Source organism: Aspergillus pseudotamarii (assembly GCF_009193445.1).
Source record: "Aspergillus pseudotamarii strain CBS 117625 unplaced genomic scaffold BDV38scaffold_47, whole genome shotgun sequence".
NCBI lineage: Eukaryota > Fungi > Ascomycota > Eurotiomycetes > Eurotiales > Aspergillaceae > Aspergillus > Aspergillus pseudotamarii.
The window spans coordinates 3,596-15,388 of record NW_022475061.1 but is presented as its reverse complement, the minus strand read 5'-3'; the positions used below and the strand labels follow the sequence as shown (position 1 = coordinate 15,388).

Genomic DNA, 11,793 nt, shown 5'->3' with positions numbered 1-11,793 from the left:
GAGTGACAAGTTCATAATAGTCATTTGCTTTAACATATATCCACTCATGTCCTGAGGAACAATTGGTGGCTTGGAATCACTGGCAGCACTTGTTCAACCATACAATGGGTGAACCCAACGGCTGACTCCCTCATCATGCTGCTCTAGGACGTTCATGAACCATGGTGCGGGAATCCAACGCGTGCGAGACCCCTGTTAGGATCCATTCTGTTGTCAAGATCTTCATACCGGAGAATAAACTCGCGCTGCCGGCAAGGTTTTCGTTAGCACGGGGAAGGGGAAGCTTGGTTGCGAATGGGTCCTATCGTACTCTGATCTTTTTCCAGGTGGCAGGGTCCCAGATTAGGTATATGCCTCGCTCACTGACGCCGCGCTCAACATCGACTGGTCCAGGATATGTTTCATCACGGGTAAGCCAACACCTCTCAATCTTGTGATATCTCCATTTACGACCCATTAACTCTTCTGCCACGACTTCCTGCATAATATCCCGCGGCATGCTGTAGAAGATGTAGAATAATGTCTCGTCACTAAAGCTGGCAATACGTGACTGGAGTGGTTGGATGTTGGCAACGTTGTAACAAGAAGGCAGCGCAAAATCCTGTTCCAAGGGCACACCGGTCATGGATGCAACAAAAGGGGAAGCGAAAGATGTGTGTAAAGGTCTAATATACTTTAGTTCGAGCAAACAAAACATCATCGGGTTAGTAGACATGGACATACTCCGGTTGGTTCAGGTCCAAGCCTAATGTCATCAAATCCTGACCTACTGCAAGAGCGGCGACATCCGGGCTATCGCTGTGGATCATGCGCAGAAGACCTGCTAGCCCGAATTTATCGAGCTCGCTCATCTCGCCTAGCGGCGGTTGCTCGGCACTTTGGGCGGCTCCAGAGGCCTCTTGTGTCTCTCCGGAGACAGACTGTTGTTCCGTGTAGTTGCGCTGGTTTGATAGTACTGTATTAGTCAAGTCCTGTGCAAGTTATCGTAAGCCGGTATACATGAAATCCTGATATCGAGGGCCGAACCTCTTTCTCTTGACCCGACACCCCATTGGTGGTTTGGTTGACGGGTGATCGTGAAGATCCGATACCTGGGAATTATTAATCTTTCATCAACCGATGAAGGAAGACCTCAATAAACATACTTCCTGATCCCGCATTTGCAGGTGACATTATCCTTTCTTGCCCGTTTATGGATGCTGAGATTGCGTTGCGATTCTGCGTCGACTGGGCTTGACTTGCGCCAGAAAGCGGTAAGCCAGCGTTGTAACTACCAAATCCTGCACTTTGCATTAAAGATCCCCTGCGATCTTGGCCAATCTCTGCGGCAACGTTGCGCCCTAGAGGAGGAAATTCCTCAATATTGCCCGTTTGCGGCTGTGCGCCTGCGCCTAACTGACCACTGATGCCCTGTCCGCCGTTCCTATAGTCATCGAGGCGATTGGCGAACTGGGCACCAGATGGAAATACATCATCATGCGAGGGTTGAGATTGTTGTTGAGGGTGGGATTGCGTTTGAAGTGGTCGTGAAGGTGCTTGAGACGTAGGGTGTTGCTGCCTTTGGACAGGGGTCTGTTGCATGGCTCGTTGGCTGGCATTCGCCCATACTAAGTGCCCCGGATTTTGAGCTTGGGACTGTGGGGGTGCTCCAGATAGAGAAGGAAAATCACTAGCAGACAAATCCCCAGCATTAGCAGCCAAGAAAGGTTTCCATGCCTCTTGTGTACGGAGAAGGCTCAAGGCGAGAAAACAAGCGAGATCACACTCACGATAAATCAAGAGGTGTAGCAGGCTGCGACCCACTGAGGCTTTGTGCAAAAGACCCAATATTCCCCATATTGCGCTGCTGATTGTTCTGGATTCCTGGGGTTCCGCTGACAGGCAAGTTGAAATTCCAAGCAGCACCGCTCCCTATTTGGCCTTCCTCCATTAGCTTCCAAGGCTGTAGTGATACCGAAGTACAACGTCCGAATTAGTCGCACCTAGTTTTCCGTTTGGCAAACGAGCCGATGCCAGAGTCGCATTTCGGGCTTGTGCTTGTTGCTGTGCGGGGAATCCAGACATACCCCGGAGAGGCTGTGGGCCTGGTCCTAGTCAAGAGTAACAAGAGTCAGTATATGATATGTGAATTCACATTTTTCAACCAAAAAAGGTTTGTGACTTCCTCATTCAAGCTGCCGAGGCTTGACAAGGTCTTGCAAGGCTTCCTGTCGCAGGGCAAGATGCCATGTTGTGAATCTATGCAATTGGTGCAATGCTGAGTTGAAGGTAGGGCATTTCCTGTTCACAAGAGAACTTTTGAAGTAACCACAAATACCCTGAAAACAGTAGATCCACATATAGGGAGTGATCAAAGGAAATCACTTCTGTGGCAGGCTGTACCAATACCGGGCCATGAATAGCACAAAGAGAAGAAAGGAAGTTGACGAACCTGGCCGATTCATGATGTGATACAAGCTTCCAAAGACTGTCTATTTAAGGCAAATATTGTAATTCGGAAAACCAAGAGAAAGTCAACACAAAGAGTCTGGGGAGGTATTGAAATCACAAGTGCTTCGAAGGATCTCTGCCCACTCTCATGCGACGGATACTGGAAGGTGGAGTGGCTGCACACGCGCGCTTCCAGATGTGCACGGACCATATTAGCCGCCATTTGGCGCTGCTTTGTTCCGTAACTGGTAAGGTTCCCAAATGTTAAGGTCCTTTTCAAGGACCAACCCTCAATCATTTGCTTTGATTTAAAATTGATCCGTAGATATATTCAAGATGGACGATAAGACCAAAGGCTTAATCCAATCTCTTTGTCTCTTCATGATCATCCAATTGGTGAACAATCCTGTTATATTGTTCTAGTAGCCATCGAATCCCGTCCCGCACCTGGCAATAGTTTTATACGGAGACAAAGGAAAGCCGTATGCGTATCAATACTATGGAGCTCACTTGACAATTACTACTTAACAACTCATGATTTCTGCAACAGAGCCGCAGTAGGTTGTCGCGACGGAGCGTGACCCGGCTAGCGGCTGTCGAGTCACGTGGATTACCCGCCGAAAAGTCCACTGGTTCCGTTAGCTTCTTGTGTAGGAGACCGCAGGAGTTCTACGAGTCTTCTTGAAGGCCGCTACCTCCAATCCACAATGCATCGCCAATCGGTTGCGCGACTTGCTCGCCAGTGCGGGGGCCTTCCGCTGGCCGAATTGCCTCCTCCTTACCTCGCACCGTCCCTTCATTTCTCCCGGATTCAGTGCTCGAACTTTTCGTCAACCGCTGTCGCTGCTGGCCATGGACGTGATCTGAGCAAGTCACGCGGTGTGTCCGCCATCCACCGTACTGGCCCCAAGTTTAAGTTGGGCGTTTCAAAATACCCTCTGCCCAAGCCTGTCTCGCCGGAAACACTCGAGAAGCGTAACCCTACCCCGGATCATGGTCTTTGGGGATTCTTCCCTCCGGATCATCAGGCCCTGAGCACGCCAAAATACGATCACGCTCATGGTTAGTTCACTCTCCTCTGGGCTTTGTTGAAGGAGGGTCAAAAAGAAGTATCTACTGGGCACAGGGTGATGCTCACCATTAGTTGTATAGGTCGCTCCTGGTCAATCCAGGAACTCCGCGAAAAATCCTGGGAGGATCTTCATGCTCTTTGGTGGGTCTGTGTCAAGGAACGCAATCGCATAGCTACTTCGCAGCTGGAAAGACAGCGACTGAAGGCCGGTTACGGAGAATGGGAGCTTGATAATCGGGACCGGACGGTGAGTTCTTTTTCTGCTTAGAAAGCTTGGCGAGACAATCTGTCTCCATGCATTGGCATCGCTGTACTGGACATTGATATGGCATGTTCATGTTTTGGAAATTGCGAGGATCCATTCCAATATGAGGCTTGAGCTAGTACATTGAAATCGGGACACTAACATTTACCCTGAGCAGATCCGTGTTACACAAAAGAGTATCAAGCACGTTCTCCGGGAAAGATGGTATGCCTGGGAAGATGCCCAGAAATTGTATAACAGTGGTTACCGGCCACAGGAAGAGGGTGCCGAAGAGGCATCGAGCACGGCATAATCTGGATAGAGCGTTACAGTTTCCAGAAATGGATTGAAAGGGCTCCTGTCTCAGATTATTAGTTCTGTATATGTAGTATTATCACTCTGTATTAGTCCAATTGATTTCATAAGACTTGTGATCTAGTTGAGATGCTTCATGGAGGATGAGCACGGAAAAAGGGGAGTGGATTTGCGGACCAGTCTATAGTCTTTCCGGGTCCAGATCGTATACTTTCTCACTCCAATAATTCAATAGTCGTGCTGGGGTTGCCTGATTAGGGGTTAAAGCAACGGTACTTATGTGTATATATTAATTGGCATCTATATACTCCTTTGAGTCCACGATCTCCACAGATTATTTGGTATATCCGATGGGAAAAGGGGTAAGAACGATTCAGGAGGTTTACGTATCTAGATTCATGGTTTTGTTTTGTTTTATTTTATTTTATCCTATTTTGGTGTATTTTTTCTTTTTCGTTTACCCTTTCGTTTACTAACTTCTCCCAGCAACTAAGAGTCAGAGAATTATTAACTTCGATCACTATTCTGGAAAAGGCGACTCCTTAACTATCACCCTGGCATGGGAGGTTATTTGGATCGGTGGATCCTTTAATTAGTTGAGGGGGAAGAGGGTGCCGAATCATAATAATAATACTAATAATTTCTTGCTCACGAGTGATCCGCGGGGGTATGGTTCAAAATAGTTAAGAGTAAGTAATAGAATTAACTAGACTACCTGACGGCCTGACCCAGAAGGTTGAAGGACCTCCTTTCAAAACACAAGCTCACCGCTCCCATTCATTCATTCTCCGGTCTCCGCATCCTCCCACCTTCACCTCTCACTCTACTTTTTCTACTGAACGTTTGTTTAGTCTCATTTACATTAAAACTCTTTTCGTTTCCCGCTTCTCGTGATATCCTACATCATATTCCACCATGGATGAGATCGCCCCCGAATATGATGTTGTTGTTCTCGGCACTGGTACGTGCTACTAAACTGCTACCCCGCCGCTCAACAAGCTGGACTAACACCCCTCTCAGGCCTGACCGAGTGTGTGCTTTCCGGGTATGCACACTCTTATATTCCCTAACAACATTTTTAGGTCACTTATTGATCAATATATAGTGTTCTGAGTGTCAAGGGAAATAAGGTTCTTCACATCGATCGCAATGACCACTACGGAGGGTAAGTATTCTGACAGCTGTGTTGGGAAGCTATTCCGCCCCGTCACACGTCACCACCCCCCGCTAACATTTCGAAACAGAGAGGCTGCTTCCGTGAACATCGAAACAGTAAGTTTTGATACGTATACCATGTGCTCGATGTACTAATTCCTTTTTTTTTGCACTACTCAGCTTTTCAAAAAATACGGCAACGTCCGCCCCGGCGAAGAGCCATGGAAGAAGTATGGACGGGTCAATGACTGGAACATTGACCTGGTCCCCAAGCTGCTGATGGCCAACGGCGAGTTGACGAATATCCTGGTTTCCACCGATGTCACACGTTACCTCGAGTTCAAGCAGATTGCCGGCAGCTACGTCCAACAAGGAAAGAGCCCCAAGGCCACTGTGGCGAAGGTTCCTTCAGATGCCAACGAAGCACTTCGCTCGTCTCTCATGGGCCTGTTTGAGAAGCGGAGAGCCAAGAAGTTCCTCGAATGGGTTGGCGAATTCAAGGAAGACGATCCTAGCACTCACCAGGGTTCGTGATCTGGGACGGAATGCTTGCATTGTCATGACTGCTAACATAGTCTAGGCTTGAACATTGCTCAGTGCACCATGAAGGAAGTCTATGACAAATTCAGCTTGGAAGAAAACACCCGTGACTTCATTGGCCACTCAATGGCCTTATACCAGTCCGATGAGTATATTGAAAAGAGCGGAATGGCCGCTGATGCCATCAACCGCATCCGCTTGTACGTGAACTCTATGGCGCGCTACGGCAAGTCGCCCTACATCTACCCGCTCTACGGTCTGGGCGAGCTCCCCCAGGGCTTCGCTCGTTTGTCTGCTATCTATGGAGGTACCTACATGCTTAACACCAACATCGATGAGGTCCTCTATGAGAACGGCAAGGTTTCTGGAATCAAGGCCACCATGAAGGACCGGGATGACAACGGCGAAACCATGAAGTTCACCACCAAGACTAAGAAGATTTTGGCCGACCCATCTTATTTCCCTGACAAGGCCAAGGTCACCGGATACTTGCTGAAGGCGATCTGCATCTTGAAACACCCCATCGACAAGACGGATGGTAGCGACTCCCTGCAGCTGATCATTCCCCAGTCGCAGGTTGGAAGAAAGCACGGTAGGTTTTAACAGTATCAGAAGGATGAAAACGACAATTTGCTGATAGCGTCTAGATATCTACATCGCTATGGTTTCATCGGCACACAACGTTTGCCCTAAGGGCTACTATATCGCTATCGTCTCGACCATTGCTGAGTCTGATGTTAACCACCATATTGAGCTGGAGCCTGGCTTTGAGCGTTTGGGTGAAATCGAGGAGAAGTTCTTCGGTCCCCCCATTCCGCTTTACGAGCCTCTGGAGAGCGGTGAGAATGACAACATCTTCATCTCCAAGAGCTACGATGCTACATCTCATTTCGAAACCACAACAGGTAAGTCACGTCCTCATAACCCCAAGGGGAGCGGATGAAGAACGCTAGGTTCGGTGAAGCTAACATGAATTCAGCCGATGTTCGTGACATCTATCGCCGTGCGACAGGTGAAGAGCTCGTCGTTGAAGGCCTCCGGGAGGATCAGCGGCTTGCCCAAGAGTAAATACGCTGTTATCGCATTTGAGAATTAGGTAATATATCATTGCTTTGGATGTTTTAACTTGAGCCATAATTTCTTTTGGACTTCCTTTTCCTTTGCTTATCCTCTTTTGCATCCCCCAGACATGGCAAGCTTGGAGACAGTACATTCCCTCCACTTTTGGTATATATTGTACCCATAAGATAAGTAGACACCGGGTGCCTCTGAAGATCCCGAGGGCCCGGTGTTATGTTTTCTCGGTTGTCCTACTCAGACCATCAATAACAAGATGTAATGCTGCATATTCAAGTCATCACGCTCAATCTACACAGTATATTCTAACTATAGCGTAAAAGGACAAAAGATAGAAAACCAAACATGTATGACGGTAAAATCAGATTCTCCCATCCGCCTCAGGATCCGTATTGGCTTTCTCATGTTCACCCACCACGCAGACAGCGCCATTATCAGCTCGTTGGATCTCCGCGCGCATCAGTGCCAACCGCTTCCCCGTATGGATCAACTCGCATACTAGTCGGATCTCGAGGCCTTTAGGGAGCGGACGCAGGTACGTCACTCTGAGGTTCCGACTCACTCCACCAAAGGAGAAGTACCCCGGTTTTGAGAGACCCAGGAGGAGTGTGGTCGATAGAATATCAATCAATGTAGCAGCGCAGCCCCCGTGGAGTGTTCCCACGGGATTACACATCTTGGGGGTTACATTCAACAAGAATGAGACTCGGGCTGGGGGGCCCTGAGTTGCGGATTCAAAGCGAAGATCGGCAGCAGCCGAATCAATATCCCAGCGCTAGGTTAAATCAGCGACTTATGCATCAAGTAAACTTATGGGTGGGATGAGACCTCTTCGCCATCTTGTCTATTCATGCCATTGGAGTACTGATAAACAAGGTCCTCGAATTCATCTAGTTTCCTGGCTGGGGCGCGGACCGGCATTATGAACGTATTAATAGACGTCGAAGAATAATAGTGAGAGGTTATGTTTAGAGGTCTATAATTATTATGGGGCTTTTTGAGCGGGGAGTGACTATTTGTATGTACAGGAGGATTTAGCACTCCGGCAGGTATATGCGGAGGACTGATAGCAAAAGTAGTAGACTTTCAAATATAACCGAGGTTGGACGGCTGCGGTTGGCTTATGAGTTCTAAAGTTTCTACCACTCTTTGGACACGTTTGCTGGTCTCCACAGACTGTACGGTATGGGACATTAGTGGTTAGGGTTAGAAACTTGAGGGATGCATTTCCTAGTCTATAACTCCAGGCAAATCGATGTTCTGCTTTTTATCGGTTTGTTTACCTCCTTAAATACGCCAACGTCGCCCGGTGTATATATTCTTCTACTGTTAAAGCGGACCGAGGCATCAGCCATAGTTTAGTAAACCAGAAGTTCTTCGATGTTGGAAGTCATTAATGACTTATACATCTTAATCTATCCTCTAACTTTAAGAGTATACTCGATCTCTAAACCTTGACCCAGATGACTACAGCAGCACAGCACTACCCCATCATCTGTAGCTTCGTATATACTAGGGCCGTCTTTTACCATGAGAAACCGGCCAATCCTACTCAATCAGTTCATAAGGCCTTTGTCTCATCCCAACAGACAAAAGAAACTTCCCTTCAACATATATAAACAAGTACAGCTCATGATACTGTACCGCTTCTCCAAATAATTAGGGGAAATCCACAAACTATAAGGGTACTACCGAAAACCACTTCCATCTCACCTGATTTCGCGTCACGCGTTCTGCCTCAGGCGACAAGATCGCCATGTCTAATCTCAGCCAGCGCCCGCAAGATGTATGTCCATAACATTAAGACACCACCTACTATATAAGCGCGTTTTAATTGTAAGTTATCCGACATATACAGGGCTGGGATTATATTTCTCTCGATAAGCCGCTAACAGAAACCAATCTCCCAAGATTGCGCTCGCCGTCGCAAACCTCCGAAAATAATTTCCAACTCCGCATCTGTCCTACCCTTTCTTCCCGCTTTGTTCAATGGTCAAATTCGGTCGACGTGCCATTGACGCTTCGGTTTACTCAATTTGAACCAACGGATTGGTTCCTGTACAGTGCATGCAGAGTGTAAGGTGATAAATTCACTTGGAGCAGGAATCACTGCGCCCTAGGCATCGGGGTACCGTTGTGTCGCGACGATTGGCCTGGGTATATTCACGACTAGTGGGAAGATGAAGGAATCGCGGGCTAGCAAACGAAGAAGGGTGTCTGGTGCGCCTAGCGTAGATGGGGATGGGGATGTTGCAATGGGCGACGAGGCCGCCGCATCTCCGACACCGCAGAAACCTGCTCGGAACAAGGAGTCTCCAGACAACGAACACATAGGGTCGCCGACTGCCTCACGATCGGCGCGACGCCGGGTGCCAAAGGGATACCAGAAATCTGCGGAAGACGAACCGAACAAGGAGAACGAAAATGGGATGGAGACGCCCTCAAGGCCTGGTCTACGATCGAGCGGGCGGCAGCGCAAACCCCCTCAGAGATATGAAGACCAGGTAACTGGTACACCTGCGTCGACTAGGAGGGCTCCCCCCGCGTCGGGACGAAGTGGTGCCACTCCGAGGAGTACGCGGAAGACAAGACATGTATCCGAAGACGACGACAATGAGGCAGAGTCGCCGCAATCGGAGCCTCAGACCGAGACGCTGACGAGGACGAGGTCCAGGAGACCCCCTGTGCGGTTTACTGGGACTGAGACAAATACGAATGGTGTTGAGGAATTCGGGGCGCGGAAGTCCCCTTCTCCGGATGAATACCAGGATGGATTGGATGATCTTGTCTCAATGCAATTACAGCAAGATCTTGCCCAGAATGATTTCGCTGGGAAGGATGAGACTATAGCTGGAGGCGAATCACTCCCGGCTTACGCTGAATCATTGCAGACACTGTCTTACAACGGCTTGACCGCTGAACTGGGGGCGCTGACTAGGATCATCCTTGACAAACTTACTGGCAAGAGATGTATTCCTTTGAAAGGCCTGGAGAGTGAGTATGACAAGGTTCATCAGCTTATGGAGCAGACGGTCAGTGTTGGAGAGGGCAATTCTCTGCTGCTTCTCGGATCACGAGGTTCCGGAAAAACCGCTATAGTCGAGACTATCATCTCGTCACTCAAAAGAGAACACCACAATGACTTCCACGTCGTTCGCCTCAACGGGTTCTTGCATACAGATGACCGTTTGGCGCTTCGTGAGATGTGGCGCCAGCTTGGTCGTGAAACCAATACTGAAGAAGAGGCGGGGAAAGTAAGCAGCTACGCGGACACGATGGCCACTCTCCTTGCTCTTTTGTCGCACCCAGAAGAACTGTTTGGTGCTTCTAATAATACAGACACCGTAACCGCAGCCAAGTCCATTGTTATTATATTGGATGAGTTCGATCTCTTTGTCACTCACCCGCGTCAGACCCTCTTGTATAATCTGTTCGATATTGCACAGGCGCGGAAGGCCCCCATTGCGGTCTTGGGCTTGACCACGAAAGTGGATGTGACTGAGATGTTGGAGAAGCGAGTGAAGAGTCGGTTCAGCCATCGCTACGTCTATGTTCCTCTTCCAAGATCATTGGAAGGCTTTTCCGAAATTTGTCTAGCCGGTCTGGACCTGGAAGATAAGGAGGTTTCGGACTACTTGGAAGAGGCCAATCCCGAGACGCGCTCACTTATCACATCCGAAAAGTTTGGAAGACTATTGGAAGGGTGGAGAGCGTATTTACAGGTATCTTCACCTCTTGTTTGCCACCTTCTAATGTTGAAACGGCGAAGCTTACTTAGAACAGGGCCTGTGGAATGATGAGGCGTTTCAAGCGCATCTACGGAGGATATTCTTTCAAACTAGATCGGCGAAGGAATTCTTTACCAGCGCTTTGATTGGCATGACGGAGCTGCATTACAGCACCTACCACCCCACAGGCGGAGCTGCCACGCTCCAGATCCCAACGCCAACCACCTTTAGCAACCACAGCCTATCTTGCCCAGATCCCGGACCTCTGCCATTCTCCACCTCGACAACGACTTCTGCCAGTCCCTCATCGCTGCCCCTATCTTTGTTGTTGGCGGCCACCCGGCTGGCTGCGTTGTATGACCCGGGTCTAGAAACTACACAGCCTCAGAGTCTGGCTCCTTTGGCGCTATCATTCCCCGCAGCATATGCCGAGTACGTCCGGCTTTTGACGTTCGCTAAGACATCGGCTTCCGTGTCCGGCGCCGCCGCAACCCCTGGAAGAGTCTGGGGTCGGGACGTCGCACGTGAAGCGTGGGAGAAGCTGATCAGTTGGGGGCTGATAAGTCCGGTTGGCGGAGGCAGTGGCACAGCAGATGGTCGGATGTTCCGGGTAGAAATTAGCTTTGAAGAAGTAGTTGACATGGCTGGATCAGGTGGTTCCTTGGGGAAATGGTGGCGCGACGGTTAATTTTATTTTATTTTCTTTTGGGTGGGGGAGTTAATCTAGGTGTGCAAATGTACTTGTACATTAGTGACTCTCTCTCCCTCTCTCTGAGGGTTTACATGGCGCTGAAGGAGGATCTCTCACTGACAAGCGGTCAATGCAGGATCAAACTCGGCCAATGCCATACAGGTAATAGCCGAGTAAAATGAAACGTCTTCTGTTTCTCTTCCGATCCTCTTATCACTCGGGAACATAGATAGGATATCGTATTAATCAATACGCAATTAGTTCGGCCAGTATCCGAAGGCCCCCCCCCCTATAGAGGAAGTAATCCCCATATATTGCATGATGGTGAAAGAAAATGGAGTCACTCCCTGGACCTATAAGATCTATGTTAATAACGGTTGGGCGATCATCAGAGCCCGCGGAGTCTCCGTTCGGTCTAAACTTGCATGATGGCATGGAACTGAATGTAACGATGGAGCTAAATTGGGGCAATCAACAGGGGGGGGAAGACTAAACTGAGTACGGTTGGTGGTGGGTGGTGGATTGAAGGAGTTCATGAAGA

At 48.9% G+C, this 11,793-nt stretch overlaps 5 protein-coding genes across 5 annotated transcripts; 3 read left to right on the top strand and 2 right to left on the bottom strand.

The window, feature by feature from the left end:
- Nucleotides 1-152: 152 nt before the first annotated feature.
- On the bottom strand, nt 153-2,064 carry BDV38DRAFT_285213 (NOT2/NOT3/NOT5 family protein; the record flags this gene model as incomplete). Its single annotated transcript, XM_032060439.1, has 7 exons — nt 153-245; nt 311-665; nt 724-971; nt 1,027-1,091; nt 1,146-1,669; nt 1,770-1,911; nt 1,983-2,064. The coding sequence occupies 7 exons, from the start codon at nt 2,062-2,064 to the stop codon at nt 153-155; spliced, it is 1,509 nt and encodes a 502-aa protein (XP_031911073.1).
- A 954-nt stretch (nt 2,065-3,018) lies between these two features.
- Nucleotides 3,019-4,319, top strand: mrpl4 (mitochondrial 54S ribosomal protein uL29m). The gene is made up of 3 exons (XM_032055220.1): nt 3,019-3,492; nt 3,583-3,749; nt 3,925-4,319. Exons 1-3 carry the CDS (start codon nt 3,138-3,140, stop codon nt 4,057-4,059), a joined length of 657 nt encoding a protein of 218 aa, XP_031911072.1. The 5' UTR covers nt 3,019-3,137; the 3' UTR covers nt 4,060-4,319.
- A 657-nt stretch (nt 4,320-4,976) lies between these two features.
- Nucleotides 4,977-7,082, top strand: BDV38DRAFT_294847 (secretory pathway gdp dissociation inhibitor; the record flags this gene model as incomplete). Its single annotated transcript, XM_032062589.1, has 8 exons — nt 4,977-5,022; nt 5,082-5,106; nt 5,167-5,226; nt 5,306-5,333; nt 5,397-5,742; nt 5,797-6,348; nt 6,404-6,661; nt 6,736-7,082. The coding sequence occupies 8 exons, from the start codon at nt 4,977-4,979 to the stop codon at nt 6,822-6,824; spliced, it is 1,404 nt and encodes a 467-aa protein (XP_031911071.1). The 3' UTR covers nt 6,825-7,082.
- BDV38DRAFT_143979 (PaaI family thioesterase) lies at nt 7,082-8,025 on the bottom strand. Its single transcript, XM_032051485.1, has 2 exons — nt 7,662-8,025; nt 7,082-7,608 (listed from the first exon to the last, which is right to left on the bottom strand). Exons 1-2 carry the CDS (start codon nt 7,752-7,754, stop codon nt 7,195-7,197), a joined length of 507 nt encoding a protein of 168 aa, XP_031911070.1. The 5' UTR covers nt 7,755-8,025; the 3' UTR covers nt 7,082-7,194.
- Nucleotides 8,026-8,620: 595 nt separating this feature from the next.
- BDV38DRAFT_143909 (origin recognition complex subunit 4) lies at nt 8,621-11,561 on the top strand. Its single transcript, XM_032051484.1, has 2 exons — nt 8,621-10,555; nt 10,617-11,561. Exons 1-2 carry the CDS (start codon nt 9,014-9,016, stop codon nt 11,247-11,249), a joined length of 2,175 nt encoding a protein of 724 aa, XP_031911069.1. The 5' UTR covers nt 8,621-9,013; the 3' UTR covers nt 11,250-11,561.
- Nucleotides 11,562-11,793: the final 232 nt, after the last annotated feature.